At 40.8% G+C, this 27,131-nt stretch overlaps 1 protein-coding gene across 12 annotated transcripts in view; it reads right to left on the bottom strand.

The window, feature by feature from the left end:
- Positions 1–27,131, bottom strand: part of LOC111601522 (polypyrimidine tract-binding protein 1) — a 157,707-nt gene that overhangs the window by 66,686 nt on the left and 63,890 nt on the right. Inside the window, exon 1 of one of the 12 annotated variants that reach the window (XM_023318138.2) lies at positions 17,100–17,445. The exons of the other annotated variants lie outside the window; for them this stretch is intronic. Coding sequence (XP_023173906.2) covers positions 17,100–17,102 — 3 coding nt within the window. The 5' untranslated portion in view covers positions 17,103–17,445. Of the gene's footprint in view, positions 1–17,099; positions 17,446–27,131 lie in introns of those variants that run through there. 12 annotated transcript variants of the gene reach the window in all.

Here is a 27,131-nt window from a genome sequence, read left to right as displayed (position 1 = left end):
ACACGTCCACATACACACACACACATACACATACACAGCACAGATAATAGAACATTTGGCCGCAGGACAAATTATGCGCCCGTAACACGAACTGCGCACTGCCAGCATCGACAATCAGTGTCAGCAACAGGATGCTGTCGGTTTGGTGTTTGGCTTTGCCATTCTTTTTCCTTAGCTCCCCATTTCTTGCTTTTTTTCGCTTGTGTGGTGTAATTGAAAAGCGCCAAAAGTCAAAGTGACAAACACAGCAGCATCAATGGCTGCAAGGATGCGACAAGAACTCGCATTTGCTGATTGACAAATTTAGCCCATCCATTGCCATTGATGAGGTTTCCCAATTGCTACAGCTGCTGCTGCTGTTTGTGATGTGACTAATGGCAGATGCTGCTACAAGCGAAATTAATTAACAGAATTTGATTTTTTTTAAAGCTGCACCTCTGCAATTATCGTTAATGAGTTTAATGCCAAAAGGTGCCGCGAAACGCGTTTCTAGCAACCTTTTTTCTTTAGAAACTTGGTTACCTTTCCTTTGAATTTTTTTTTAGGCTTTTGCTATCTTCTTAATGAATGGCACCAGTTCCTAAGCGAAATATTTTTATTTTCACCTCACTCCATTGCTGAGACGCAACAAGTTTGCTACTGAAGCTATATTTTTTTTAATATATTCCGCAAAGTTTGTGGAGGGTTGTGCATGGCTAAGGCAATAAAGTAAGCAGGGTATTGGCTGGTTGGTCATTTAACTCGTTTAACTTTGTCTATTTTCTTGGCTACAGCAATTACCCTTTTTACCAGCCACATTAATTTGCCCGGCTTCCGTGATTTTGAGCAGGCAGCCCAAGAACGGCAGCCGCAGCATACACCTGTCCGACCTTTTGAGCATTTGACCGGTTCATTGAATCGTTTGGTGCTAAGGTCAGAAGCTGTACCCTCCCCCTCCCCGACTGGACTAAACGGAGCCAAGTTCAACCCTAAATGTGCCGCAAATAGCACTAATGACTGAAAGGAGTTCGGCTTGAAGAACTAACAGCTGATAACTCGTTGCTGCTCATTTACTTTCAGTTTTACTTTGACTTTCAACTCAAGTCAGTCCGACCGACTGCCTGCCTGTCTATTTCTATTGCCACTTCCTTTTTTCTCAATTTTTTCTGATTGAATTGGCAAATGAAAGCCAATTAGTTGTAAGAGACTGCCGGGGTTTTGATAAGTGTTAAATTAATTATCTAATGGCTGCAAATTACTCAGTTGACTTATTAAACTTTGAACTAAAATGTAAGTGAAGAACGCACTTGCGCAGTTAATTATATTTGCAGATAAAAATGAAATTGCAGTTTATCATAGACGCAGGTTCAAGTGCTGCACAAATAGCCAAGCCAAGTCAGTACAGGCCAGTTAGGGTCATGTTGAGCGCTCCGAGACGACAATGGCAAAGCAAATATTAAAGCCAGACAAACGTGTGTGCGAGTGTGTGGTTGACTCCTGACAGTACTGCCAAGTGGCAAGCCGTTGGCCGTCTGACCGGCTAAGATGCTGCTACGAAATCCTGTTATAAAAATGGTCAGCCAGCAACTCATGCAATGCAATGAGACGAAAATAACAACAAACATGCACACACACATTTATATATATATATATATATATATACATTTATAGTTACAACATGGCAAATCTTGTGCCGCAGCCATAAACAGGAGGTGGGATCGAGTTGCGAAGCGTGTGTAAGAAATGTAAACTTAAATATTTTATAACATTAAAGCAACAAATAAAAGTGGCACAGCAGTGAGATGGCAGGAGGCAAGAGGCGAAAGACCAACTCAGCTCAAGCCGGGCCAGTCCGGGCAGGTAAGTGCCGGCCGGGTGCACTAAAATAAAATTGCATACTTTATGGCGCCGGATGCGGCTGAGCACAGAGCAAAACGTTGCCTCGCAACGATATCAACGTCTTCAAAGGCACAAGCAACACAAGAAAATTCGATGAAATTTATTTACAGTTAAAAAGCAGACACTTTGGCCAAAGGGTCTTACTACATGTATGTCTCTGCGGGTGTGTCTGTAAGAGCCGTGTTCATGTGTGCGTGTGTGTATTATTTGAGGGAGTTTATTTAAAATTCAATTATGCAACACACGATCTGCCCCACAACAGTTGCTACGCAGTCTAGGGGCAGGCAGGGTCGCATTCTCGTATGGCTAGCAACTGTTTTTACAGACTATGTTTACACTTGATATGTTTGCATTGCGGCTTACCCAATGATTAAATTTATATAGAAATTGTTCATCGATCCTTACCTGAAATGAGAGAAATTTATTAATTATTATCGCAAATATGATGCTGCGCTTAAGTCTAAAAAACAAGTGTACAACTGGACATCAAATCCCAATATTTATATATATTTATAAAAATAAATATATATATAAATATATATATATATATATATTTGTATATATAAATAGGAGATTAAAGGGCACACAATATCAAATGCAAATATTGAAGTTTACAATTAATAAAATGTAAATTGTATTTTCGCTTACGATAAAAAGTCAACAAATTAAATAAATAATATTTCTATAAAAATATCTTACTTTTAATGAGCATTATAATTAAATGATGAGTTCTTTTCTATTTTTTTTTTGTTTTGTAGAAGATGTGTAATTATATAAATTGTTTTCTGTTTTTCGACAATATTAAATTTCAACAATTTTGACATTTTCTTTGCGCATAATGAGCCTATTTCGCAAACCGTTAACAGCCATTGCTTCTCGCGAGTCTACAGCCTGAGGCGTATCATTTTCAAGGTCTCACTTGCAATCAAATTATGAGTAATTTATGTCGTTGCCTGCCGCCTACTTATAATTTTAATATCATGACACCCAAAATCTTGTTAAAGAAATCTCAATTATCTACTTTTATTGATTTGCTAAGCAAGCAAAGCACAGATGCTAAGCAAGCGGAGTGAAACGGAGATCCTGATGCTATTTACGCACCACTTTGTCGCTCTTCACTTTCGCTTTCGTTTCGCTTTCCGCTTTTGACAAACGAAATTGGGAGCCAAAGCAAAAAAAAAACAACACAAGATGCACGAAAACAATTACGATAAAAATATATACATAGATATGTATATAGAATTATATATATGTATATATAGACTTGTAAGTAGGTTAGGCCGAGGTTGCCGGGGTAGTCTGTGACAAGCCCAGAGCATGGATAAAAGCAAATTATGATAACAATAAAGATTTAACTAGAGGAGCTCGTGAAGTGGCAGCAGGCGGCATGCCGCTAGACACAAAGCCCTGCCATGAAACGGCACGGCACGACCCCGAGAGCTCGGCCAAGGCACATAGCGAAACAGGGACAATTTAAATAGACATTTATCTTGCCAAACGACAGAGCAGGTTGTGCACCCACACTAACACACACACACACACGTGCCATTGCCTATAACAAAATTACAGCATTGCGGCTGATCCATGACGATGACGATAATGTGCGGGTTCTCATAGCTCGACAACGAGCCACCCGCCGGCCCACCCCACCATCTTTAGCATCCCACTCCGCTACCTTTCTGACATTGATGATGTGAACGAGAGTTGGTTCGGTTTTTTGTTTGATTTTATTTATGCGCTTTCCTGTATTTTGTTTAACAAGAACAGCGACCACAACAATTTTCATGGCGTTCGGCGTTCGGCTTTCAGTTTGTCTACGCGAGCTGAGCGTCTTCTGCTTGTTGTTTTTGTTTCTTGTTTTTATTTTCTTTACAATTTTTGGCTTTCCAAATGTTTTTCAAAGCATAAATTTTTTTTACATTAACTTGTTCTAACAACACACGCACACAGCGGCAAAAGTTGTAGAAAATTTTCCGTTTTTTTCTGTTACATTTTGCGTTGCTTTTAGCGCTCAACGACTTCGCAGTTTGCTAGCATTATTGTTGTTGTTGTTGCCTACTCTTAGGAAAAGCGAAAGTAGCGCAAGAACAACAACAAGCTTCAGCAAGCGCAAATGTGGAGCGTGCCACGTTATGGCAAGTGTGTGTTTATGCACAAAGTTTTGCAAAAAAAAAAGGAAATAAGGAAAAAGGTAAATAAAAAAAAAACAAAAGCTGCCTAACAAAAAAGTTGCCCTTCGCTATATCAACATCATTTGCGTTAAGTGGTTTGAAAGCAATGCGTGAAAAGTCGAGCAGTTACAAATATGCCTCAACCTAATGCCGGCGTCTTTATCTGCCCTTTTCCCTGGCACTAGGCAACGCAGCCGTCGTCGTCGCCTATTAAACTACAATAAGGCTTTGCTGGCACGCCGCCAACAACAGCGCAACAGGAGTTGGAACCAGTTGCTGCCTCTGCCTATGCCTAATTGGCTGTTGTCTGCTTGTTGCCAAAAACTGTTGCATGCTTTAAGGCGAGTGCCTAATAAAATTTGCTCCGCCTGACAATGAAGCAAAAGGCAACAAAATAAATAAAATGGCAGCACAAATACACACTCTCACCACACACACGTGTAGGGAAAATACCAAGCAATCTGAGCATATTTCATGGCGCTCTACGTGCTGCGATTTTTCGTGTATTTTTTTTTTTTTTCTAGCCAGAAGCAGATGGGGTAGGCGGGACCACCTGCTTGCTTGTCTGGAAGTCTTTGCCTTTGTATAGCACTTTGTATAGATTTTGGCATATCGATAGCATATATACGCACACACACACACACATTCATAGAAAAGGGAATTTACATTGTGTGTGTGAGTTTGAGTTTGAGGGTTGATATCCTTTTTTATGGCTGCTAGCTAAATTTATGATTTCTATTCATGCGTTTGCTTTGTTCAAAGGATTTGTTCTTTGTGCACCTTGTTACCTACCTGGCTGCTAACGCAAGCCAAGTAATTTATAAGCTTTAAAAGTGTGCGTCAATTAAATTTGCATGGGAAAAACCAGAGCAGAGCAGCCCAACAACAACAATAACGACAACAAAAGCGTTGGCCAAATTATGGCAATTAAAGCAAATTAAATGTAGTCGAGAGCCTGGCTAATAGACAGCCGGGCGGACAGCCACACTGCCAGATTAAGTTAAGAAAATTGGATATCAAAGTTCAAACACTCAATAAAGTTAACTAAACAAAGCGGTTGTTGTTGTTGTTGTTGTTGCTGTTCTTGTTACTGCTTCTGCTGTTGATGATACTAATGAACCTGCCAAGTAACATTTCGCACAGCAAAATGAGACAACACAAAGCAGTAGCAGCAGCAGCAGCCACAGCAACTGCTACAGCTACACCTACATCCACAGCAACTTGAACCACACAAAGTAGACAAATAGCCACATCGGCAACGCGCTCGGCAAATTGATTTGCATAGCAACCAAAGGGAGCGACCAGTCTGACAAGTCCATGGCTAAAATCAGCATATGACCCTAGTCTGCTTTTGAGCTTGGATCGGAATCGCAAGATACATACGCAGCGGCTTGCGAGGTCCTCGCTAAGCAGTTTAACTATTTAAGGCAACAACAGTAACAACAATGTAGAATCTATGGCAACTTCAATTTGCTGTCCCATCCCCACCACCATCCAATCCGCTACCCACATAGAGCAGCGCCGCAGGCCGAAGTGTCAAAGACATGGCCCAAGCTACACAAATGTTGACAAGCTAATGAAATGTGAGCAGCTCCTTAGCAATGGAATAGGTGGGTCGAGTGCGTTCGGTTGGCCAGGAGCGGAGAGGACGGTTAGCGGCAGCTAGAACCCAAAATTGATATACTGTCGTAACTTGACGAGCAGTTGAATGCCTTCCTCTTCATGAGCCGCCGCTTCTTCTGTCGCTCCTGACGATGTCAGGGAAGTCCCAGGCGGTTCAATTTGACGTAACTGGGCAGCAGCCATAGGGTGTGGGGGTGAGCTACCAAGTTGTTGCTTATGCAAATCGAAATTATAATGAAATCAACTATAACAACTCAGCTATGAAGGAACAGGACAGCTCCCGCAACGAAGGACAATTGCTAGCTTGATGAAAAGGGGAGTTAGGATATATTCGAAATTCTTCAAATCGATGCTGGCGGCCTCGAATATATATTTTGAATGGTGACTGGGCCACATGTCAAGAGCAAAAGCGAAATACGTTAGCTAAGCGACTATGGAACGGCTTAGACTCTTACTGTCTTAACGAGCTTCGCATTTGCCATATGTATCATAACCGACGGAGACACTCACACTCACATGGACATGGATGAGGGATGCTTAATTCAAAACTGAATTCCAAACAATTTGCACAGTAAACTGTTGGACGCCCCAAAGACATAAGTGGTAAATCACATCAATATGTAAGAGAGGCAACAACGGCAAAAAGCGAGCTGTTCTTGGGTCCTAGGCAAGGATGTTTATCTAAGGACATGGCCACATCCATCGCTAGAACCGGACTACGATTTGCTATGCAATTTTACACACTTGACCATTAAACGTAGCCATTGGGAGCAGTTTGCATAGCAATGAAGCCAACGGGCCCTGCCGTACCGCAGGCCAAAGAAGCGGCAGAAGAGCTAAGCCCAACCAAGCCATAGTCGGTCAACTTGATGAAGTATGAATGATTACAGCAGCGTAAGAGTTAGACAGAGACGAAGTAGGCGTAAAGAAATAGAAAAAAGGAAGAGAGAGGGAGAGCGAGAATATGATGGCAAACGGACGTAAGCGTGCTCATCTTTATCCACATTGAAAAGGTGTAGTTGACTGTAAAAACTTCAATGAATAAATTTTTTTCTTTTTTACGTTGGGTCATCTCGTAAAAGCCATAAATAAAACAGACATTCGGTCAGTCACATACAGCCGCACACATACGCACAAAATATGGAGCCCAAAGTAAATTGATCGAAATGAAAATGCTCATAAATTTGCATAGAGCTAAAATATTGTAATTGAGCATTCGGAAAAGCGGCACCTTGAATCCTTGAAGTAGGCAAAATGCCAAACGGAATTTATGTGCGAGCAGATAAAAGCCAACTTAGGCCAAACTAACTTTTCAGCTCAACTCAACTGGCAGCCATTTAACCCATTAAAGAAGCCACACTTTGAGCGCCAGACAAAGGCACCAGGACGAGACGTTCAAATTAAATAAAGAAACCTCCTCTGACACTTGACGATTTGTCATGTTGCCACAATAAAACGTCACACAATCAAGTATTTTAAAGCCAACCGGCAGGCAAACAAAGAGCAATATGGAGTGAAAGAATATAAGGCAGCCCGCAGAGTTCATTCTATGAAATTATGACAAACTGTCTCGAAAATGCTGAAAATACTGTTAACGTTTTGAGTGTGCCAACAAACAGATACGGCCAAGAAGCTGGGCAAAGCTGAAAAATAAACCAAGAAGAAATGCAGGCAAATAAAAGTAAGAAAAAAAGCGAACTGATGCCGCCTTTGTTGACGAACGTGGCGTATGAGCAATGTCTGCTGATGAAAATGATGAAACAGCACAAAAATATGCCAAGAAGAGCTGCTGCGAGGCGACGAGGGCCCCATGCAAACACAATGAGACTGCGATGCAGGGGAGGGAAGGGTCTTGTTGTTGTTGCTGCTGGTGTTGCCTTTGCTGCATTTATGAGCATAAAAAATTGGCGCCGGCACATTTGCAGCATTTACACACACAATCAAACCCGTTTAAGTGTGCCTGTGTGTGTGTGTGATTGTGTGTGGAAAGGAGAATTGCTTAAAAGCAAGCAAGGAGCAACGAGAGCTAAAGACGACAACAGAACTGACAATGGGGTTGCTGCAATAGCAATTTTTTCACAGCCGTTGGCTTTTATATACCCTAGCAAAGGGTATTGTGACTAATGACATTTGTTGAGACTTGAGATATTTTTCTTAATTTGATCATTCAAATATATATTTAAATATATATTTATATTCGTATATAGATAATCACACTTGCAACTTAAAATATAAATAGTTTCCTTCTAATACATACATAAGATCATAAGAGCATAAGATCTTCGGCATTTTAGTGCAAAATTTATTCATTTTGGTTTTTATTCACTCGAAATTGCGCAACTCATCAAAAGTCTGACCATCTGTCCGTCTGTCCAGCTGTCACTCTGCATTTTGCATTTATGCACATAAAACTAGCGGAAAATTTGATGTTGACAAAGGTGACAATTGTCGACAGCTTTGGCCATTGCCTCAGTTTTGGCCAGCAGCCGTTGAAGATGCGGCAGCAGACAAGCAGCCTAAGCTCACAACTAATGAAGTCGTTGCTCCTAGATAAACTAACTGACATACACTCTTGATTAACTAACTGACTGACTTACTGACTAACTGACTGGCTGGCTGACAAGCCGAGCGTAACTGTGGCAGCTGTCTCGTTATGGGGCTTACCACAAATACGATGACATAAACATGTGTTTATGGCCAAAAGTCAAATCAAAGACTGCAAACATATAAATTATTTGATGTGTGCTCATAGAGAATTCAAAGATTGCAGCACAAGTTTCTGCATAATTCAGCCACTAAAAATGATGCACACAAAATTGTGGGCGCACATTAATTAGACTTAAACAGGATTCTGCCACTCTCTCTGCCCCGGTTCCCGCTTTGACAAGCAAAGCAAAGTATTTATTAATCAGCGCATGCATATATGCAAAAGGCAAAATGTAGAAGCAAAGCATTTGCATTGGCTCTTGGCGCTGCCAACTTTTCGACAACTTATTTTCAACAAATTAATTTGGCAACCACTGCAACATGCCGCAAGCGACCGCAGCACCAGATGCAGAACCTGCCACACACTTTTCTTTTTTCTCCATTACTCTCCCTCGCTCGCTCTCTGTCGCTTCCTCTGTGTGCTGGCCTTGTGTTTGCATATGCTGAACTTTAGTTAATGTAATCAGCTGCGCCCTGTGTTCAGATTTGTGGCGCGTGTGTGCGCGCGTGTGTGAAAATTTTGTTAACTTCAAACTTAAGCCAACATTACGAGTGGCGCGCGTTGAAGCGCAGTGCAACTGCACTCTTGCCCCATTCTGATGATGTGCGCCTCTTCAGCTCATTCCCCTTCATCTCTGACGCTTGTCTGTTACCAGAGAGCCTCGTGTCTGTCTGGCTTGGTTTCGCATATAGTTTACGGCAGCTTGCGCGCAATTTGGAGCATGAAAATGCCTCATGCATTGAGGTTCACCTTTGCTATTCTTTGGAACACGATTGCAGTCAGTTTTTGGCTTAAATATGCAGCACATGCAATTTCCAGCTGCCAGCTGCCATCTGTCAGGTGCAGTAGCAGACGTCAAAAGGATTCAGCATTTGAGGTGAGGTCGGTGTCAACTACCAACTACTTCTGGTCGCTCTGTCCATTCGGTCTCTCAGCGCTTGTAATGCAAAACGCAGTAAATTGAGTTCATTTGCTGCCAGCAAAACTCATCATTAGTATCGCTTTACAGCGGACTCGCGTTGCATGCGAATGCAGCATACAGCGGGAGACTCCACACTGTACATTAAGTCAAGCATACCCACCCACCACCCACCCACCCACACACACACTAACACAACCTAAAACACACACGTACAAAGGCTAGGATCTAATAATTACTTTGCTCGAGGTGTATCTCAACTCGACGCACATCCACTGAAAGTTCTGCACAAGTTTTTAGAGCATACTTCGCGGCGTGCTAAGGGTGGACTCTGTCTGGAATAACTTAGTGGCTGCCTGACTGGCTGGCCGTGCTAAGCGTATATTAGTGGAAATTTAATATTGCAATTAATATAGCAACAAAGTGTGCATTGCATATTAATAAGTTGGTTTGTCGCTTCTACTTTATAGTGCGCCAAAAAGTTGGTCAACGCGACAGCTCAACCCCGGCTGGATTAGTATACCCTCACACCACCACTCTACTCACACACACACACACGCGTACGTACGTAGTGTAATACAGTACACTAAAGGGCAAATGCTGGCGCTCGTAAATGCCAAAGTTGCAACCCCATAAGTTGGCTTAGGGTTGTAGAGCGTGTCAACTTTTAATGGGTTGCCAGTCAAGCGACTACGCCGCAAAGCACACGCACACACGCACACACACGCACACACTCACACACACATGTGTATATTCAATATTCATATTCATATTCATAATTATATTCGTATTCAGATACTCGTATTCATATACCAGGAGAACACATTAAAGCTTTTACTGAATCAAACTTTACTTGAGTTGCATTAAAATTTTGTCGTAGCCAAAAAGTATGTAGAACTTTTTTAATGCGCTTTGCTGCGGCCGTTTAGCCGAGCAAAGCTTAATTCTCGCCACGGCGTGCGCTTTTCTTTCGCCCATGCCCAAAACTTCTTTAACACATTTTTATTCACGCTGCCTTTGAAAAGGAAATCTTCTATTTTTTATGGCAATGGCGACAAAAAACTATTTGTGCAAACAACAAAGAAAACTTGCGCACAAAAAGGAAAATCATCATCAACAGCAGCAGCACCGGCAGCAAATGCAGACAGCTTCAAAAGCGCAACAAAAGCAATTTAAATTTGTCCAGCGGCATTTGGGAGTTGGCCAAGCGAGCGCCAATTTCATTTTAGCCTAACGTTTTAAGTCATAACTTTTTAATTTGTTTGTCAGAGACAGAGAGCGTAAGAAATATTTAATGTGTGTGCGTGTGTGTGTGTTTCCTCAGCATCTTTTCTGCTGCCATTCCTTTAGCACATGTCCCACGACTGATTAGCGCAATTGTACGAAAGCTGACACGCACACCCACACACACACACACTCTAATTGTGTGACGGGGCCCCATAAAGTGTGCTATAATTTTCAATAGCCCAAAATCGATATGGCCCATTCGTTTTGTGATGCCTACCGCATGTATGCATGATGTCGAAATCATAACAATGCCTAACCAGATACTCAGCTGGGGGGGAGGGGAGGGCAGCGGTGCACAGCTTTTGATCAATGCAAAAATGTTCGGCTGTACATGTCCCTAGGGTTGATTTATCTATTTAATCGACAACATTGTTGGCGCTAGGGCTAGGTGGAAAGGGAATGGCGCCAGTGTAAGGTGGAGCTGGCTGTCAATATTTAAAACCTTGTCCCTGTCGCTGTTAGAGCAGCAGCAGCAGCAGCAGCAACGGCAGCAACAACAACAGCTTAAGCCAACACTCGTCCTGGACGATTCTCTGCGTGCCCAACAAGAGTTTATTGAATTTTATTTTCTCATCTCAATTTGATGTGCGTGGCCCCTGTGCCCGCAACCATCTGCTTCTCCCTCAACTTGTGCGTTACATTCAACATTTCTTGACAATCACGCCCTGTCGCTTGAACTGGGCAACAGATTGTCTGCCCCATTTGATGGGTGGGGGCCCAGGCGTCTAGTGCATTTAAATTTCAAATTATTTTATTGCTGCTTGCCAAAATAATTGAAATTTTAGTTAGAAAACTCGTTTTTATTTTGTTGTTTGTAAATCGCTTATTATAAATTTCTCTTCGAGGCGGGCGGAAAACTTTTGCGCCGTATTCGTGTTGGCCAAGTTTTCCGATTACGGATTAATGTAATTTTATTTTTTTTACTATATATATATATAAATATTTTTTTCTTTATGTTGTATTATGAGAGAACGCACTTTATACACGCGTATTTGCTGACTTCTATGAAGGGACTGCTGCTGACCCCTCCGCGGGCTGTTTGCTTGGCGAGCGTTTCAAAGTTTGATGAATTTTTAAATTTAAAAAGTTTATTTGTGCATTTCTAAGTTGGACGTGGGCTTATTAGAAGTGCAGGCTGGCTACACAGCAAACGCAGGGCCCCTGTTCATGCCCCCAACCACGCCCACTGCCCACTTACACTTCAAAGCCGGCGATGGCTTTGACACTTTGTACTCGCTGCTTTGTAGGTACATATTTATTATTATTTTCATTTTTATATATATATTTTTTTTATGTATTTTGTATCTAAGACTTATTTGTTTTTTTTTTTCGAACCACAAAGTACAATTTCAGCTTAAATTAAAATTGCGTGCATTAAACGCAATTTCTATTTGCTTTGCCAACTTTTTTCGCGGCCCGAGGCCCTAAAACAGAATACAGATTTCATAAGCAGCCGGAGGTTCTATAAATATATATATATTCTGAAATATATGACCTGACATTTGCACGTCATCTGTTTGAATATTTTCGCCAACAAATATTAATTTTTTAATAAAAGCGACAAGTTTTTCGGCGATTTTATTTGTGCGAAACACTTGAAAAAAGTCGAGTTTTCTCCGTTTTTAGCATCAAATTGAAAGACATATATATGAGAAAACCTAATTTTTCGCCAACGATTGCCAGACTTTGAATGTTTGTCAAATGAATAATAAGTTTGTAAACAACAAATTAAAATAAAACAATAAAAGGTACACAAAATGCATTGTTTTTAGCTTTTCGTCCGCATGACAACATATGCAACATTTACAAATTAATGGCAATATGACCGTGTTGTGCCTTCTGTAGAAAGCTATGTAATAATAATAACAACAAGCAGAAAATGTATATTTTCATAACACTTTTTATGCTCCTCGCGAATATTTTACAGCATTTAATGTTCGTGTGCAAAATAAATGCAGCGCAAAAAAGGTTTAATGGATTTAATGGGGCAGGCGACAGTCGGCGGATCGAATGGTCGGGCGATTCGTTCGGCTGTGCGATAAACAAAATCAATTACAGATAACTTAATGTCGACGCCAATGCCAATGCAATTGTTTGTTTGTTTACTCTGCGGGCGGCTTATAATACAGTCATTTAGCTGCAGTTGAAGCACAAACGACGCGTGCAATTGTGACAGTCAGGATATGTTCTGTCTCTGTGTGTGGGCTCGGACGACAAATCGATAATGAATGCCAATGGACATGGTTAAAAATGTGTCCAGTTGAGCACACACACATGCAGAACATACACATTAGGCAACTTTGGAGTTGCCGCAGGAGAAAATAGCAACTAAAAACTGTTAGTCAATTGCCAAAGGGAGGTGAGAGCTCATTGGCTTGAGGTGGCATGTGAGAGCAGTTTTTATGTGCAGCTTGCAACAATTTGCAGCGACACTGCCAACGGCCAACGACCAACTAATCAATATGGGCGACATGCGCCACCACCATCCGACGGGGGGTGTTGCAACTGGGGAAAAACTGCTGCCACGTCAGGCCATAAGTGCACGCCAAACAATTGCGGTTAATGCTCGCATGTGCGAGATATTTATGACTGATAAAATAATAAGCGCGCGAGCACACAAAGCTTGCAACGCGGCAACATTGAGGCACCAAACTTTTTGAATGCAGTGCATTTGCCGACTTCCATCGTGTCGCCACGAAGGCCTCAGCATTAGTTCACATTTGTCCGGCACTCTTAAAGCCAAACAACTATGTTGAACGTGAACTTTAAGCATGAAGCCCACACACAAGCTCCATTATCTGCCAATCCTGTGGCACTCACTTAAGTTCCGCTTCTGTTTGTCCTGTTGCGTTAAAAATGAACCGAGGAAGAAGCAAAAGGGCTGTGCCATAAATATATTCACGACCCTAAAGACTGCCAAGAGTACTCATCAGTATGCCAGTCGCACGGTCAAGCGGTTGCACATTATTTTATTACACACAATTGAGTCGCACGATGTCACGCCCATCGATGGGCGATGCCACAAATACTATGGTACGTGTGCAAAGTCCACCAGTAGCATTAATAAAACACAGTAAAAATGGTCAAATATAAAAAAAAATGGCACACAAATCGTATAGCGAAGACATTTGGATTAGATATATGTCAATATATATATATATATATATTCTGTAGTAATTAACTTGCAAATTAAATATTCGTACAAATGATACGTTTGTAGGGTTGCTGATTCTTGTCGGTTAGCCGCATAAGAAACTAGGCATATGGCATGAATATGTCAAAAAGTTGTCTGGGAACCCGAACAGATTCCAAATAATATTCCATTTTATGTGAATAAAAAATGAGATTCTTACAAACTAACATGATTTAGCGAAACTTAAGCTAGCTATTTACAATTTACAAGTCTAAAGTTGAATAAATATTATAACAATAATTACAACACGCAAACAACATCAAATGAAGAGGGGAAGCTACTCGGTAGAGAGTGAGAGCGACAGCGAGATCGGGAGAGTGGGGGGAGAGAAAGTGAAAGAGATAGAGAAAGAGAGCGAGAGCGAGAGCGGTATATATTTGGTACTGTGTGTTTAGCTAAATAGCGCAATTAGTGGATCAAGTGATCAGTGATCAAGTTATTAAAAATATAACTAATCGTTCTAAACCTACGGTAAAATGAGATGAAAGTTGTTAATGGCACGCAGTGTTAACGAGAACTTAGAAAATTGCTAGCTACTTGAGAAAAAAAGAAGAAGAAGAAGAGTAATGAGTGTGGAGAACAAAATAAAAGAGAAAAGCTTATTTTTGTTAAATTAATTTTGAAATGCAATGTTTTTTTGTTGTTAGCGTTTTTAGTGAACACACAAACCTTTTTAGGAGAAGATAAGTGTAGTGAAGTTGGCGATGGCATAGAACAATCAGAAGATGCAGAGCTGCAGCCGCTACTGCCACTGCTGCTGCCAACGACGCCGGCATGTGCGACGGCTGTCGGCGGCGGTCCCAGTAGCGAGACCAGACGACCGCCGACACCGAACGCGGGATGACCAGCGTCGCCAGCGGCAGCCGCGGCGGGCTGCTTAGTAGTAGTGGTGGTAGATTTGGTAGTAGTTCTAGTTACATCACATAGATTAACTGAATTATTTACATTGTTGCTCGGGGTGGTCGCCGCTGAGGTGGGCGTAGCGGCTGTGGCAAACATGGCGGCAGCAGCCACAGCGGCTCCACTACATGCCGGTATAATCGTGAGCGGTGTCGTCGGCGCGGCAAAATACTGTGCTCCAGCTGGCGGCATTCCAGCTGAGGCGTATTTGGTGGGCGTGGCGGGTGCCGCAGCCACATTGTTAACCTGCAGTTGCATGTACGTCTGTAGCATAGCATGAGCTTGAACTTGGGCCTGCTGCTGATAGTGGAACTGCTGCTGGGCGGCCTGTTGCTGTTGTGCCTGATGGTGTTGTTGCTGCTGCTGCAGTTGGAACTGATGTTGCTGCTGTTGGTGCTGCACCTGCTGCTGGTGCTGCACCTGCTGCTGGTGTTGCTGTTGCTGCTGGTGTTGCGCGGCAACGGCAGCCGCAGCAGCCTGATGATGAATCAGCATTGCGTGTTGTTGTTGCTGCTGCTGCTGTTGTTGCTGCTGTTGTTGATGCTGGACGGCGACGACGTTGCTCTGCTGCAACATGGCAGTTGTGGCGCCAGTTGGATATGCCTGATATGCGCCCGCAGCAACAGCTGCTGCGGCGGCGGCGGCGGCTGGATGCTGCAGGTGCAAATGATGTGGATGCGTGGGCGGTGGTGCTTGCAACAGTTGCATTTGCTGTGCGTGGTGTGAATTTATGCGCATTCAGATTATTCTCAATATTTTGTTTGGGACTATTTGAAGTTTAAGTTTCAGTTTGGTTTTGACTTTGGCTGATTTGGCAAATGTTGGCAAATAATAATCCATTTAACTGATAAGTAAACACAATATCATATACTCGCACAATAGGCGAACCAAAAACGGAACATATAAACCGAAAGTTCTTAACATATCAACTCAAAATAGCAACTCCATAACTCCCCGGAGTTGCCATGGCACTGGCCATGCCTCGCCTATTGGGTAAACTAGATGTAATGTATTCAGCTAAAAGGTAAATTCGTGTGCGAATTGCACAGCAGCAGCAGTAAAATATGGCAAAATTAACAGGGATTAAAGTGAGGGCAGTGACTAAAAGTTATAGCATAGAGTTCGTATAGAGAATAGTTGGTTAAAACTACAATTTATTAGTAAGCAAGAGATAGAAAGAGAGAGAGAGAGAGAGTGAGAATGAGAGAGATAGATACAGAATGAGGTTGAAAGAGAACAAGTAGAATAAAAGCTAAAACAGAGCATAGGACAGACATAGCATCAGCACAGAATTAGAAGTAGAATTTGGAGTAGAAGTGTAAGCTAGTTTCAAGAACAGAACTCGGGCTAGAAATTGTATTTAAGTTTCAGATTACGAGCTAACGAGCGCTCCACAACCTGCACGAAACAGAGAAACTGGAAAGATAGTCGACAGGCCATGGAACTTTATTTCCTTTGCATATCTTCATCAACAGTAATCATTGATCAACTTCAAAGAGATGTTTGCTTTTAAGCCGCACTTTAATGTCAATGGCAAGAGGCAAAATTAAAGGGAAAGTAAAAAAAAGATTTAATACGCTTGAAGTTAAGGTTTAGCTATCTTCATGGTGCAAGGTACAAGTTAACTTTTTATAGCTCAAAGTCAAGATTTTGGAATATGGAAGTTCAAAATTGTTTTCTTTAGCTCAAAATTTCCACTTGGTTTCTTAAGAATTTGTTAAATTTTGAAGAGAATCAAAAGATTCCAGAATTAAGAATACTTTCTGCAAATGTATTAAGATTTAAACATAAAATACTTTTATACAGAGTTAGTGTATGTACAAGAACGTGAAAAAAGAGCTTTAAATTTCCTAAGCAAGTTTTCAAACGCAGTGCTGAATAATAAAGCAGATTCTTTACAGCTCCACAGAAAAGAAAACAAAAATATATAGTAAATGATGAGATAGCTTTAAAAGAGAACATATAGAACCATTGACATTAGTTATTAGACTCTTGGGACTCGCATAGCTCGTAACCGAACGATTAAGTTATAGTTAGGTAATAAGTATACATAATAACTAAAAATATGAGGCAGAGATAGATAGAGAAAGAGAGAGAGAGAGAGAATAGGAATAGTTTCTTTTTGCATAGTAAACTGTACAACTTTTTTATGCGGATTATTATATACTGGTTAACTCGATTCGAATCGATTGTATTGTTATTTAATTATAGGTATATATGAGTATTAACAAAAACGAAACGTTGGATTCAATTTTCAGTGTAAATGGTAAATATCTCAACTTTCGTCAAATATTTTCTTTTTCATATTTTTCGATTGGCAAATTTTGATTTGCATTTGCTTTTTGTTCAAGTGCATTTTCTTGTGCATTTTTGTTTTGTTTTGGTTTTTGTTTATCTTGTTAGGATGTGGGCGGCGCTTACCATGATTAAATCTTGTATAGGGGAGGGCTCGGCTGTTGAATCGGATGCAACGATTTCGCTTTTTACCGTTAACGGCGGCGGCGGAGTTGCTGCTGTTGCTGCTGCTGTTGCTGCGACTGCGGCTGTTGGCGGTGCGGCGGGACTGGGGCTGGCGTTGGCGCTGGCGTTTGCAAGCGACGCTTGAGGGCTGCTGCTGATACTGAGCGCTGCAATCGCTGCTGACGCCGTGGTTTCTGTTAACGCGGCAATGATGACAGTTTTATTGGCAACAAATGTTGATTGAAAATTCTATATTCTGCACTGTTTGTTTTTTGAATTTGTTTTTCGGGTTTTAGTTTTGCTTAAGATGCGTTTTGGTTTTGCTTTTTTTCTTTTACTTTGTTCTTATGTTTTAAATGTTATTATTGTTTATTTTATGTTTTGCTTTTGTATTTATTTGGTATTTTCTTGATATGGGAATTGCACGGGTTTTGGTTGTGGGTAGGCGAGAGTTGAGTGCTTGTATGTTGAGTGAGCTTGTTTATTGCCAATTTTGTATATCTATATGACGATATATCAACATATATATCAAGTCCCAATCGAATAATTTTAGGTAATATGCCAATTGTGTTCAAAAGTTTTACGCAAATTGTTATCAAGTGCTGCTGAGTGAGAGATTTCAATTAGGTTCCTATTGCGCCAAGAAATCTTTAGTTTTAGTTTCTACTAATTTGTTGTTACTGTTGAGCGTAGCTTCAAGTGACTTACTTGCCTGCAGATTGTCTTAGTTATATGGGCACTCTATAGCGCAATGTGTATATGTCTATGGTATATCACTACTGAGATTGAATAATTAGACATGTATAATATGTTCTGTATATATATATTTTGATTTAGATGTATAAGTATAGAGTATATATCAAGTGTATAGCGTAAAAGTTTTGAAAACCGTTTGAAGATTGTTTAAAGTTGGATGATTGATTGATTGATTGATTAAGCCTTCATAAGTTAAGGGGGAAATTGCCTTAGAGATTGTCGTAGAGTTTTTTAAAGTTTTGTAGTTTGAGGTTTGATTTGAGTTGAGTTGAGAGCAAAATTTGCGAAAAGTTCTTTATAAATATAAATATGTAGAACAGCTGTGTATATATAGATTTATATATATAGATATATGCTACTTATGTTTATATGTATATATAGTATAATGCTCTGGTTATTGCCTGACTCTGAATGCTTTGATTGCTGCTACTCAACTTCGGCCTTAAATATATACGCTAATTTTTACTGATTGTCAAAACGCGTACTCTTGTCGATCGAGGCATCAAGTCCCAACGATTTCTGTGCTTAACCCTAAGGAAAATAATCTACAAATATGATTGACAAATAACTTGGCTAACTGCAACTACAATTAGTCGAGAGAGCTAATGAAAAAATCTCTGCTTGATTGACACCGTTTTTGCTATTATTTAATCTAGATGTTAGGTAATTCTTGCTACAATTGACTGATTTTCAAATTCAGTTACAACCAATTAATTATGATAGACACATAACAGACACAGACACATACACACACTCACACGCACACTTAAACAGATATATATTGTATTTGGGATTTCGCTTTGATTTCTGGGAATTATTTTATATTTTTATTATTTTTGATTTGACTTTTTTGCTTTTGATTGATCTGCACTCTCAATTTTGGCTAATTAAAAAATGCTAATTAGTTGTTTGCATTTCTTCTTTTGATATGTTGCTATTTATCTGACTGCTATTACCGCACCTTTTGTAAATATTTATACTTAATTTCGATTTAACAACCTTTGCATTCTTCCGAAAATCTATGCTAACTCCCAAAAGAAAGAAATGAAAGCGAAAGGGACGCTAAGTATGAAGTTCCGTTCGAGCTGGGAAACTGGAACTGGAACTGTGTGGGAGGGGGCACAAAAAATGCAATTACTTAATCCTTGACCGCTTTTGCTTAAACGATATCACCTTTATGTATCCCCTGTTGCCCTAAGCCTCTTCCTCTGCGCCTGGCCACAAGCCTTGTGCCTACCTGTATTTCGAAAGGGTTTTGTTTCTCTAATTGATTTTCTCTTTTATTTGCTTTGGCTTAGCCAGTTTCACTTGCAAATTACGCTCAAAATTAACAACAAAATATACAATTCTCTCAATGAATTGCCAACAATTGTTTTATTTCATATATTTAATTTAATTTAATTTAATTTAAAAAAATTCGACTTCTCTGTAAATAGTTTTTAAAAATCTTTTCAACTTGGCGCTACACGATTCTGTTCTCTTAATACTGATCTGAATTTTGGATTTGATTTCGATTTGAATTCTCAGCTGCTCAGAGGCGGAAATCAAGATAAATTTGACTTTGATTTCCTCTTTCCTTTTTTTCAATATATCATTAAAGTTAACAACAATTTGCCACTTGGTTTAGCTGCCTATTGTGCCGTAGTATTTAATGTTTTTTATTTAGTTTCTTTTCTTTTTTGTTGTTGAATGCGTTCTGTTTCTGTTTGGTTTCGGTTCTGTTTTGGGATTTCTTTTGGATTGGTGTGGGAAAGAGTTGTGTGGTTTGGGTACAGAAAAATACCAGTTGATTCTTGTTGTTTATGAATTATTATAATATGGTTCTCGATCTTTAGCTTGCTTGTACTGGTAGTTAAAAAAAAGTTCAAAATTGTGAGATTATTTTAGTGAGACTCATCTCAGTGTTTTACATTAGTTTCGATTCATATTTTTGCAAGAGAATGAAAAGGTCGAACTCAACACAAAGTTTAAATAAAATTCGTTTTTTTTTTGTTATTACTTTTTATTAGAACAGAAATATATATTTGCCAATGGTAAATTATAGTAATTGCGTCAGTTTTGCGCAATTATTTTCGTCGAGGCTTTTGTCGCTTGCCAATTCAAAGCCAAACTTGAAACTTAAATAATTAAGCAAAAAAAGGGGGAATTCGTGAAACAAAAGAGAAACTAAATGAAGCGCAAACAAATAACAACAAAATGGCACAAAATAAGTAACAGAAACACACACAATGGGCATGAGAATACTTAATAATAATTTTGCTCTTATTACCAATTAAGTGTCGAGTCAAAGTCGTTGAGAAGATGAAATGAAGTTGGTTTGTTTTTGTTTTTAGATTTCTGATTTTTTGTGATTTAATAGTTGTTGGCGTTGCCGTTTCGTCGATGTTTGTTTTGTGTTTTACAATTTTTTAAGCTGTCTTTGATTTGGATTTATTTGAGTTTTGTTTGTAATTTTTGCAGCTAAAAATGTTGGTTTTCTTTATAGTTGTATCTTGTTGTTGTTGTTGTGTGGTTACTTGTAATTACGGCTCTGAAACAAAACAAAAAATTTGCCTTTGAATATTTGATGCTCTTCTTTTCTGAAGTGCGTTAATAATGTTTTTTTTTTCGCTGCTTATTTTTTACGATACGCACAAACACGTTTTCAGATCTTACAAAAAATAAAAGAAACAAAAGCGACTAAATGACTCTTGACCAACTCTACTGCCAGTTCTAACAATTGTGCGAGCGCATTACTCTCTTCGTGATTAGCACGCACGAAATTTCTTTGCCTTTACCGGTTTTGCCTTATTTTTTTCGGTTTATTTTTTATTTTCATTCTTTTTCTCTCTTTTTTGTATTTGGCCTGAGTCACTGTTTTTGGCTTTTGGGATCGCGTTGCCAAGTTGCTAAAGCGCTCAAAGCAGATTCTGACTTGAAGCCAGCTACAGATATGAGCAAACTCTGTACTCTCGCGATTGGCTTGGAGACGTGTAATTACAACAATAAAAATAAACTACGGGAATTATTTCGATGCGTACTAAGTACGCGAGAGAGTGGGAGAGAGAAGGGAAGCGCGGCCTGGGGAAGTGAAGTGAGTGTGCGGCCTATTGGAACGTTGGCCATAAGGTTTTATGGCCAACAGACACAAACACAGACCAAGTTTTGGTTTTATTCTTCTTTTTCTGTTTTTGTGTTTGCCTTTTCGTTGTGTTTTGATTTTGGGCCGCAAACACAAAAACGTGTTTCTCTGCTGCCGCTCAGCTAAGACTACGCTCTGAGTTAGCGTTACCTTTCCCGTCTTACGTCTCATGCACTGCTATATTTTTTTTTTTGTTTTTTTTTATTCTTTCTGTTATTTGCCGGCTTTGAAATTTCTTTGGTACTTTTCAGCCTATTCGCCTGGACGGACGTGGACTGGAGCTCTTGACTGAGCGAGCCAGCCAGCAAGCGATTCGTGAGCTCAGTTTAGAACGTGTTCTTGCTGTTGCTTCTGCTGTTGCTGTTGTAGCTGGCTGCTTACTGGCATCTACTGGCGGCAATAAGAATTAAAATCGAGTCGGCGAGCAACGAACTTTTGGCCAGCAATTCTTTTTATTGTCATTTTGTGTATAAGCGAGTATTGTGTACAGATATTTCAACAATTTTGTGCGCTTTTGGCTAACAGATTTTTTTGTTTTAATAAATTTTGAGAGCACAAAATATTTGTGTCTTAATTTATTTTTAATTTTTTTTTGTTATTTTTTTTTGTTTAATTTTGTTCGTTTTGCCTAATGAATTTTGCTTACATCTTGTGGTTGTTGTTGAAGCTATTGTTGTTGTGGTTGTTCTTGAAGTTAATGTTGTTGTTGAGTGGATACAAAATAGCGATACACTGATAGTAAGTTTCGAATCAAGTTAGAAGTTCAAGTTTTTAAGTGTTTGTAGATCTTGGTATTTATATTTAATTTCTTTTCTATTTGCACACACGTAAAGTGAAAACTCGAGAATAGCCGAAATGAAGCCGTGCGAAAAAGTTTGCGGATTTGAGTTTTAGTTTTCTATTTTTTTAATTTAATTATTTTGTATTTAGAAATGTTGTTTATTTTTATTGCAGCTGTTTATGAAGATTGATATGATTTTATTTTATTTATTCAGAACTCGGCGATATTTGACTATTTGATATGCTGCGTGTGTTTTTTATTATCCGCGTGCTATTTGCGAGACGTTGTTGCTGGTATTGCGGCTGTTTTCGATTTGAACTCAACTTTGATTTGGATATTGAAATTTTCGTGAGTGAGCGAACGCGTATGTGTGTGGGTGTGTGTGAGCCTGTGTGTGTGAGTTGCTGCTGCTGCTGCTTCTGCTTCTGTTATTGTTGTTGCTGCTGCTGTTATGGGTGTTTGCGTTGGTGGTGGAGGTGATGTTGTTGGTAGTGGTAGTGGTGGTGGTTGGTTTGTGACGTGTGTACTGGCTGCGACGGCGACGGCGACGGCAGCGGCAGCGGCGGCGGCGACGGCTACGATGGCTACGACAGCGGCGGCGATGAGGCTACGACTGACTACGGCTACCCTGTTGATAACCAAAAAACTCTAGAACTCTAACTTAAGAGAGGCGAATGACGGTGCGCGTGCTGTTCTATAGCCAGGTATAGTTGTTGTCGTTGTTGTTGTTCTTACTGCTGCTGCTGTTGTAGTTGCTGTTATTCTTGTTGTTATTATTATTGTGCCAGTTGCTGTTGCTGTTTTTGTTGTTGTTGTTGTGGCTGTTGCTGTTATACTACATATGATTTCTATAGAGCGAACGAGCGAGCGAGCGTACGAACGGCGGACAGAATTGGAACGGGTTAAAGCAAAGACTGTACGAAGACTGAAGTAAGAACGACTGACATTCTAAGGTAATATACCTTTTTTTGTTTCGGAGTGCGGCAGCGCTGCTGTCGCCAGATTGAATCTGTTGCGCCAACGCCGACGCCAGCCTCGACTGCGGCCGCGGCAGCGACGCACGTTAACCAAAATAAAGCAACAGTAGAGGCCAGAGCCGGACGAGTTCGACACCGACACCGACCACCAAGAGATGCTAGCTCGTGTACGAGACTACGACTACGACGACGACTACGACGACGTCGATGACGACGACGTCGTTGACGACGACAGCGACGTAGGCTGGCAGCATTTCTCCTGCTCGTGAAGTGAACTCCGAAAATTGTTTTCGGAGCGCGTAGCACACCTTTTGTTATTCTCCTCTCCGGCCTGCTCTCTCTCTCTTTCTCTCTCCCTCTCTCTGTCGTTCATTCTCTCTCTTTTGCTCTTTCTCTCCGCTGTTGTTTGTTACCTGGTTCCTTGGCTTGTTGGTGCCTCTTCAACGTTCTTTTGCCTTTGCCTTTGATATTGCTATTGTTCGTGTTGTTGCTATTGCTGGCTGGAGACGCTTCATGTTGAGGCTCGGCTTTTGTGGTGCCTCAGGTGCGCAATTATTAAACGTCTTTTGTTCATTATAATTTTTGTCTTATTTGCTGCCGTCGTTCGCTGGGCGCGATTTGGTAACGTGTTCATTGTGTGCAAAACCCCATGACTTTAGTTATATAACACTCATAGAAGTTATCCACAGTTCGTATAAGACTTTTCGAGGATCAGATGGGGAAGGCGCATACCAACTGGCTCACCTGAGCAGTTGACGACGCTGTGGGATTCACCTTCGTGCGAAGGGACACTCGCTGCTGCTGCCGCTGCTACCTATGAATTTTGCTGTTGTAATAGCAGCTATTGTTGCAGTAACAACATTACAAGCACCCACCTACACTAGCACACACACACACACACTGACAGACACGGACACACACACTTCTATACACACGTGGGCCATGTGAGACAGCAAATGCAAGCGCCATGCGTGCGCGCCCTGCCAATGGCCGCGTGCTAGTATGAGTGAGCGAGAGCGTTGCTGTGCGAGCGAGAGACTGCGCTTAAGAGAAATGGAAAATGGAAAATCAAGAGGCGGCAGACGCAGGGCGACGGGCTGAGCGTGCAACGCAAAAAAGGCAAAACAACGACGACGACGTCGTCGTCGGCAGCGGCTGCGACGACAAAATCAACGAGAAAATAATAATTGTTACACCTGCTTCGGAAATGCGCGCAAGGGGTGGAAACAGAGCGCCCAACACACGACCAACGGCGACGGCGACAGCGCCGACGACAAAGCAGCATTCGCTTTCAGGTGAGCGGCGACGCTATCGCCACCCTCCCACCAAGGGAAAAGCGAGCGTCGCAGCTGTCGTGCCGAAATGAACAAGTGCCGAAGCACGGAAAACCGAGCAGCTTTTCCGATGAAGCCCAACGAGCCGATGCTGCCGCTAGCCGTCGCATCGCGTCGCGTCGCGCGCTATTCGTGTGCGAGAGTCCGAACGGACGCAGCGCGCATGTCGCCAAGGTGCAAATACGACGTAGGTGTGAATGAGGCAGTGGACGAGTTGTGGGTGGCCGACATGGCCAGGGGAAAAATGTCGTCTAGGGGTGGCTCGAGTTGTTGTAAGGGGCAATTCGTAAGGGGAACGATAATCTGTTAACCTTGCCACTGTTAACTGGAAGCTTTTCGGGAAAGCTTATCTCCGCACGACAGTAGATGTGACTGGGCCTGAGTATTTGGTAATAAAAGAGCATATTTCTTGGTTGGTAATAAAGGGCACAACTCTTTAGGCTAGTGTTATATAAATTGAAAAAGTAAATAAATTTAATACTGTGTAATGTACTGAAAGAAAAGCTGTCCAAACTATATTGTCAAGTTATGTTTGAAATTTTATTTTATATAAACAAAATTGTCCAAAAAGTTTGCAGAGAATATGAACTAAGTTGCTTAAAATTTAAACAGATTTGATAGATTTAAAAAATAAAAATTCAGAAATTACAAGTTAGGGATTATCAGTTGCTCTTCATCTGACATACTTTACTTATAATTAAGTGCTCAAAACCGATTTGATGTATTTCAAAACTATAGTTGGAAATTAATTTCGAATTCATATATATGGAAAAAAACTATTTGTTAAGATTAAAGCCCGAAAATCCAATGCATTTTGTATCAAGCAATCAATTTTTTTTTTTAAAGTCGTAATAAGTGTAAAATAAGTTTTATATTTAATGCAAATCAATTACATTTTTATTTAATTTTCTCTATAAAATAAATAAAATATTTTAGATCCAATGGAAGCTTAACAACTAGAATTTAAATGCAAATTCACAATAAGAATTGAGTTAAGGAAAATAAAGAACGTTCTACGGCAAGTTATTCTACAATGAGATGATTCTAAAAAGACGTTTTAATTATATGGCAAATCAAGAAGTATGAAATATTTAGTTTGTACTTTTAATTGCATTCGAAATATACAGAAAATAATCTATGCAGAGTAGTATAAATGCAAATTTGAATACATTTTAAGTGTTATTTATGCTATGGATGCAAGGCCAAATGTGTTTTTAACAAATGCCTTTAACATACCAATTGTTAGCTTTATAAATACAAGCAAAAAACAATATATATATGTATAGATATTTTGTAAACAAACGCATTCAATTCGAGTCGCATGAAGTGCCTTTTGAAGGCAAATCCTTTAATACACTCAGCGTCGCCCGCGGAATGCAAATGCTGCCGCTGATAACCAGCGAAATCCCATAGATTTGACCATATGATTCGGCAGTGATAGAAATAAATTTCATTTATCGACACTTTTCGGGAAACAGCAATTTTTGAATTGTTTTTTGTATGAACAACTTTTAGGCTATTGCCCATGAGCCAGCTCAGCAGTGTTTTAGCTGTGTCGGGGTTGTCCACCATCTGCTCTCTCCTCTAACAGCATAAAACCGATGCTCTGCATAAAAATTGCTTTGTTATTGTTGCAGGCGGCAACGTTGATGGCGGCGTCATCGATGATGCCGCATCCAGTTGAGCTGTTGTAGTTGTAAACGGTTTATGAGATTTACGCGCAATTTGTTGCCAACTTTCATTGTTGTTACCGTTGTCGTTGTTGTTATTGCCATTGTTGTTGCGACTGTGCCAGCAGCATATAAAACAATATGCGCCCAGTCTAAGCTGGGCTCGTTAAATGATTTGCGTTTGTTTTTACTCACGCTCTTTATGCCGCATTAGCCCCGACTCTAACTGCCGCTCGCTCTTCTCGTTGGTAGTTCAAAAAATGTAAAATGGGGCTTACCTGCAACGACCATAAAAAAAGACCAACGGAGACCGAGCGGCAAGGTGGAGCAGCATCCATGAGCATAAAAATTATTTACTTTCGTTTAATGTACAAATATTGATTAAGCTGTAAAATCGTAATACAAAACTGAAGTGCACACGCATCAAGTTTTTCAATTGGCCGTGCGAATTTAAACACGATCGACTGCCCCTGGCCCCGTCGACTGCTCCAGCTGGGGCTGTGAGGGGGGCTCAGAAAGTACAGCACTACACAAAAATATAAACATAGAATGTGGTCTACCAGTCGCATGCAGCAAGACAAAGCTGGTGCCTCCGCCATATAGATACAGATATATGTGCATATAATTTTTGCTAGTCAAGCGCAACAGCTGCCAAAGGGGCTGGGGTGTGGAGCCAGAACGAAAGAGAATACGAAGAGGTAGAGGCACATGCAGTCAGTTCAACGGCTGTGGCATGCAACAGGCAATGAATCTCAATCTCGGTAACGTTGTCGCTAGCTAGCTAGCTAGCTAGCTTGCTGGCTGGCTAGCTGGTTGGCTGACTGCTTGAAAGGCAAAAAAAAAAAACAAAACGAGAAGGAGCCGTTGACTTTGGTAATTCAATGGCAACAACTGGCGGCCAGGGCAGCCGCGGCAACAACAGACTGGGAGCCGCAGACGACATTCAACTTCAACTTGAATCTTTTGGAGAGAAATATGCGGTAACAACATTTACTAGCCAACCAGCCAGCCAGCCCTGTCTTGGCGACTCCCGACGGCGTCGGCCAAGCGACGCAAAACCAACCAAGCAGCCAACAAGCAACAGCAACAGCAGCAGCAGACAACAGACAACTTAACGCACGAAATAGTCAACTTGCCACATTTTAATTCAGTCGAATATTTCTTTTGCTGCTGCAGCGCCTTTTTCTCTGCCCTGCTCGTCGTTCTTATTGCAAATGGCATAAACGGCGAAATTGCATGCAACTCACACAGACACAGACACCAACACACACGCACACAGAGTGACTGCGACTTGACTTTACTGCCTGCACTTGGCTCTGACCAAGGCTTGGAATGTGTTCTTCTCTTCTATTAC

The sequence above is a fragment of the Drosophila hydei genome, unplaced genomic scaffold (assembly GCF_003285905.1).
Source record: "Drosophila hydei strain 15085-1641.00,03,60 unplaced genomic scaffold, DhydRS2 tig00000063-arrow-pilon, whole genome shotgun sequence".
Classification (NCBI taxonomy): domain Eukaryota; kingdom Metazoa; phylum Arthropoda; class Insecta; order Diptera; family Drosophilidae; genus Drosophila; species Drosophila hydei.
Note: the sequence above shows the minus strand (reverse complement) of the source record. Positions and strands in the feature narration are given on the sequence as shown.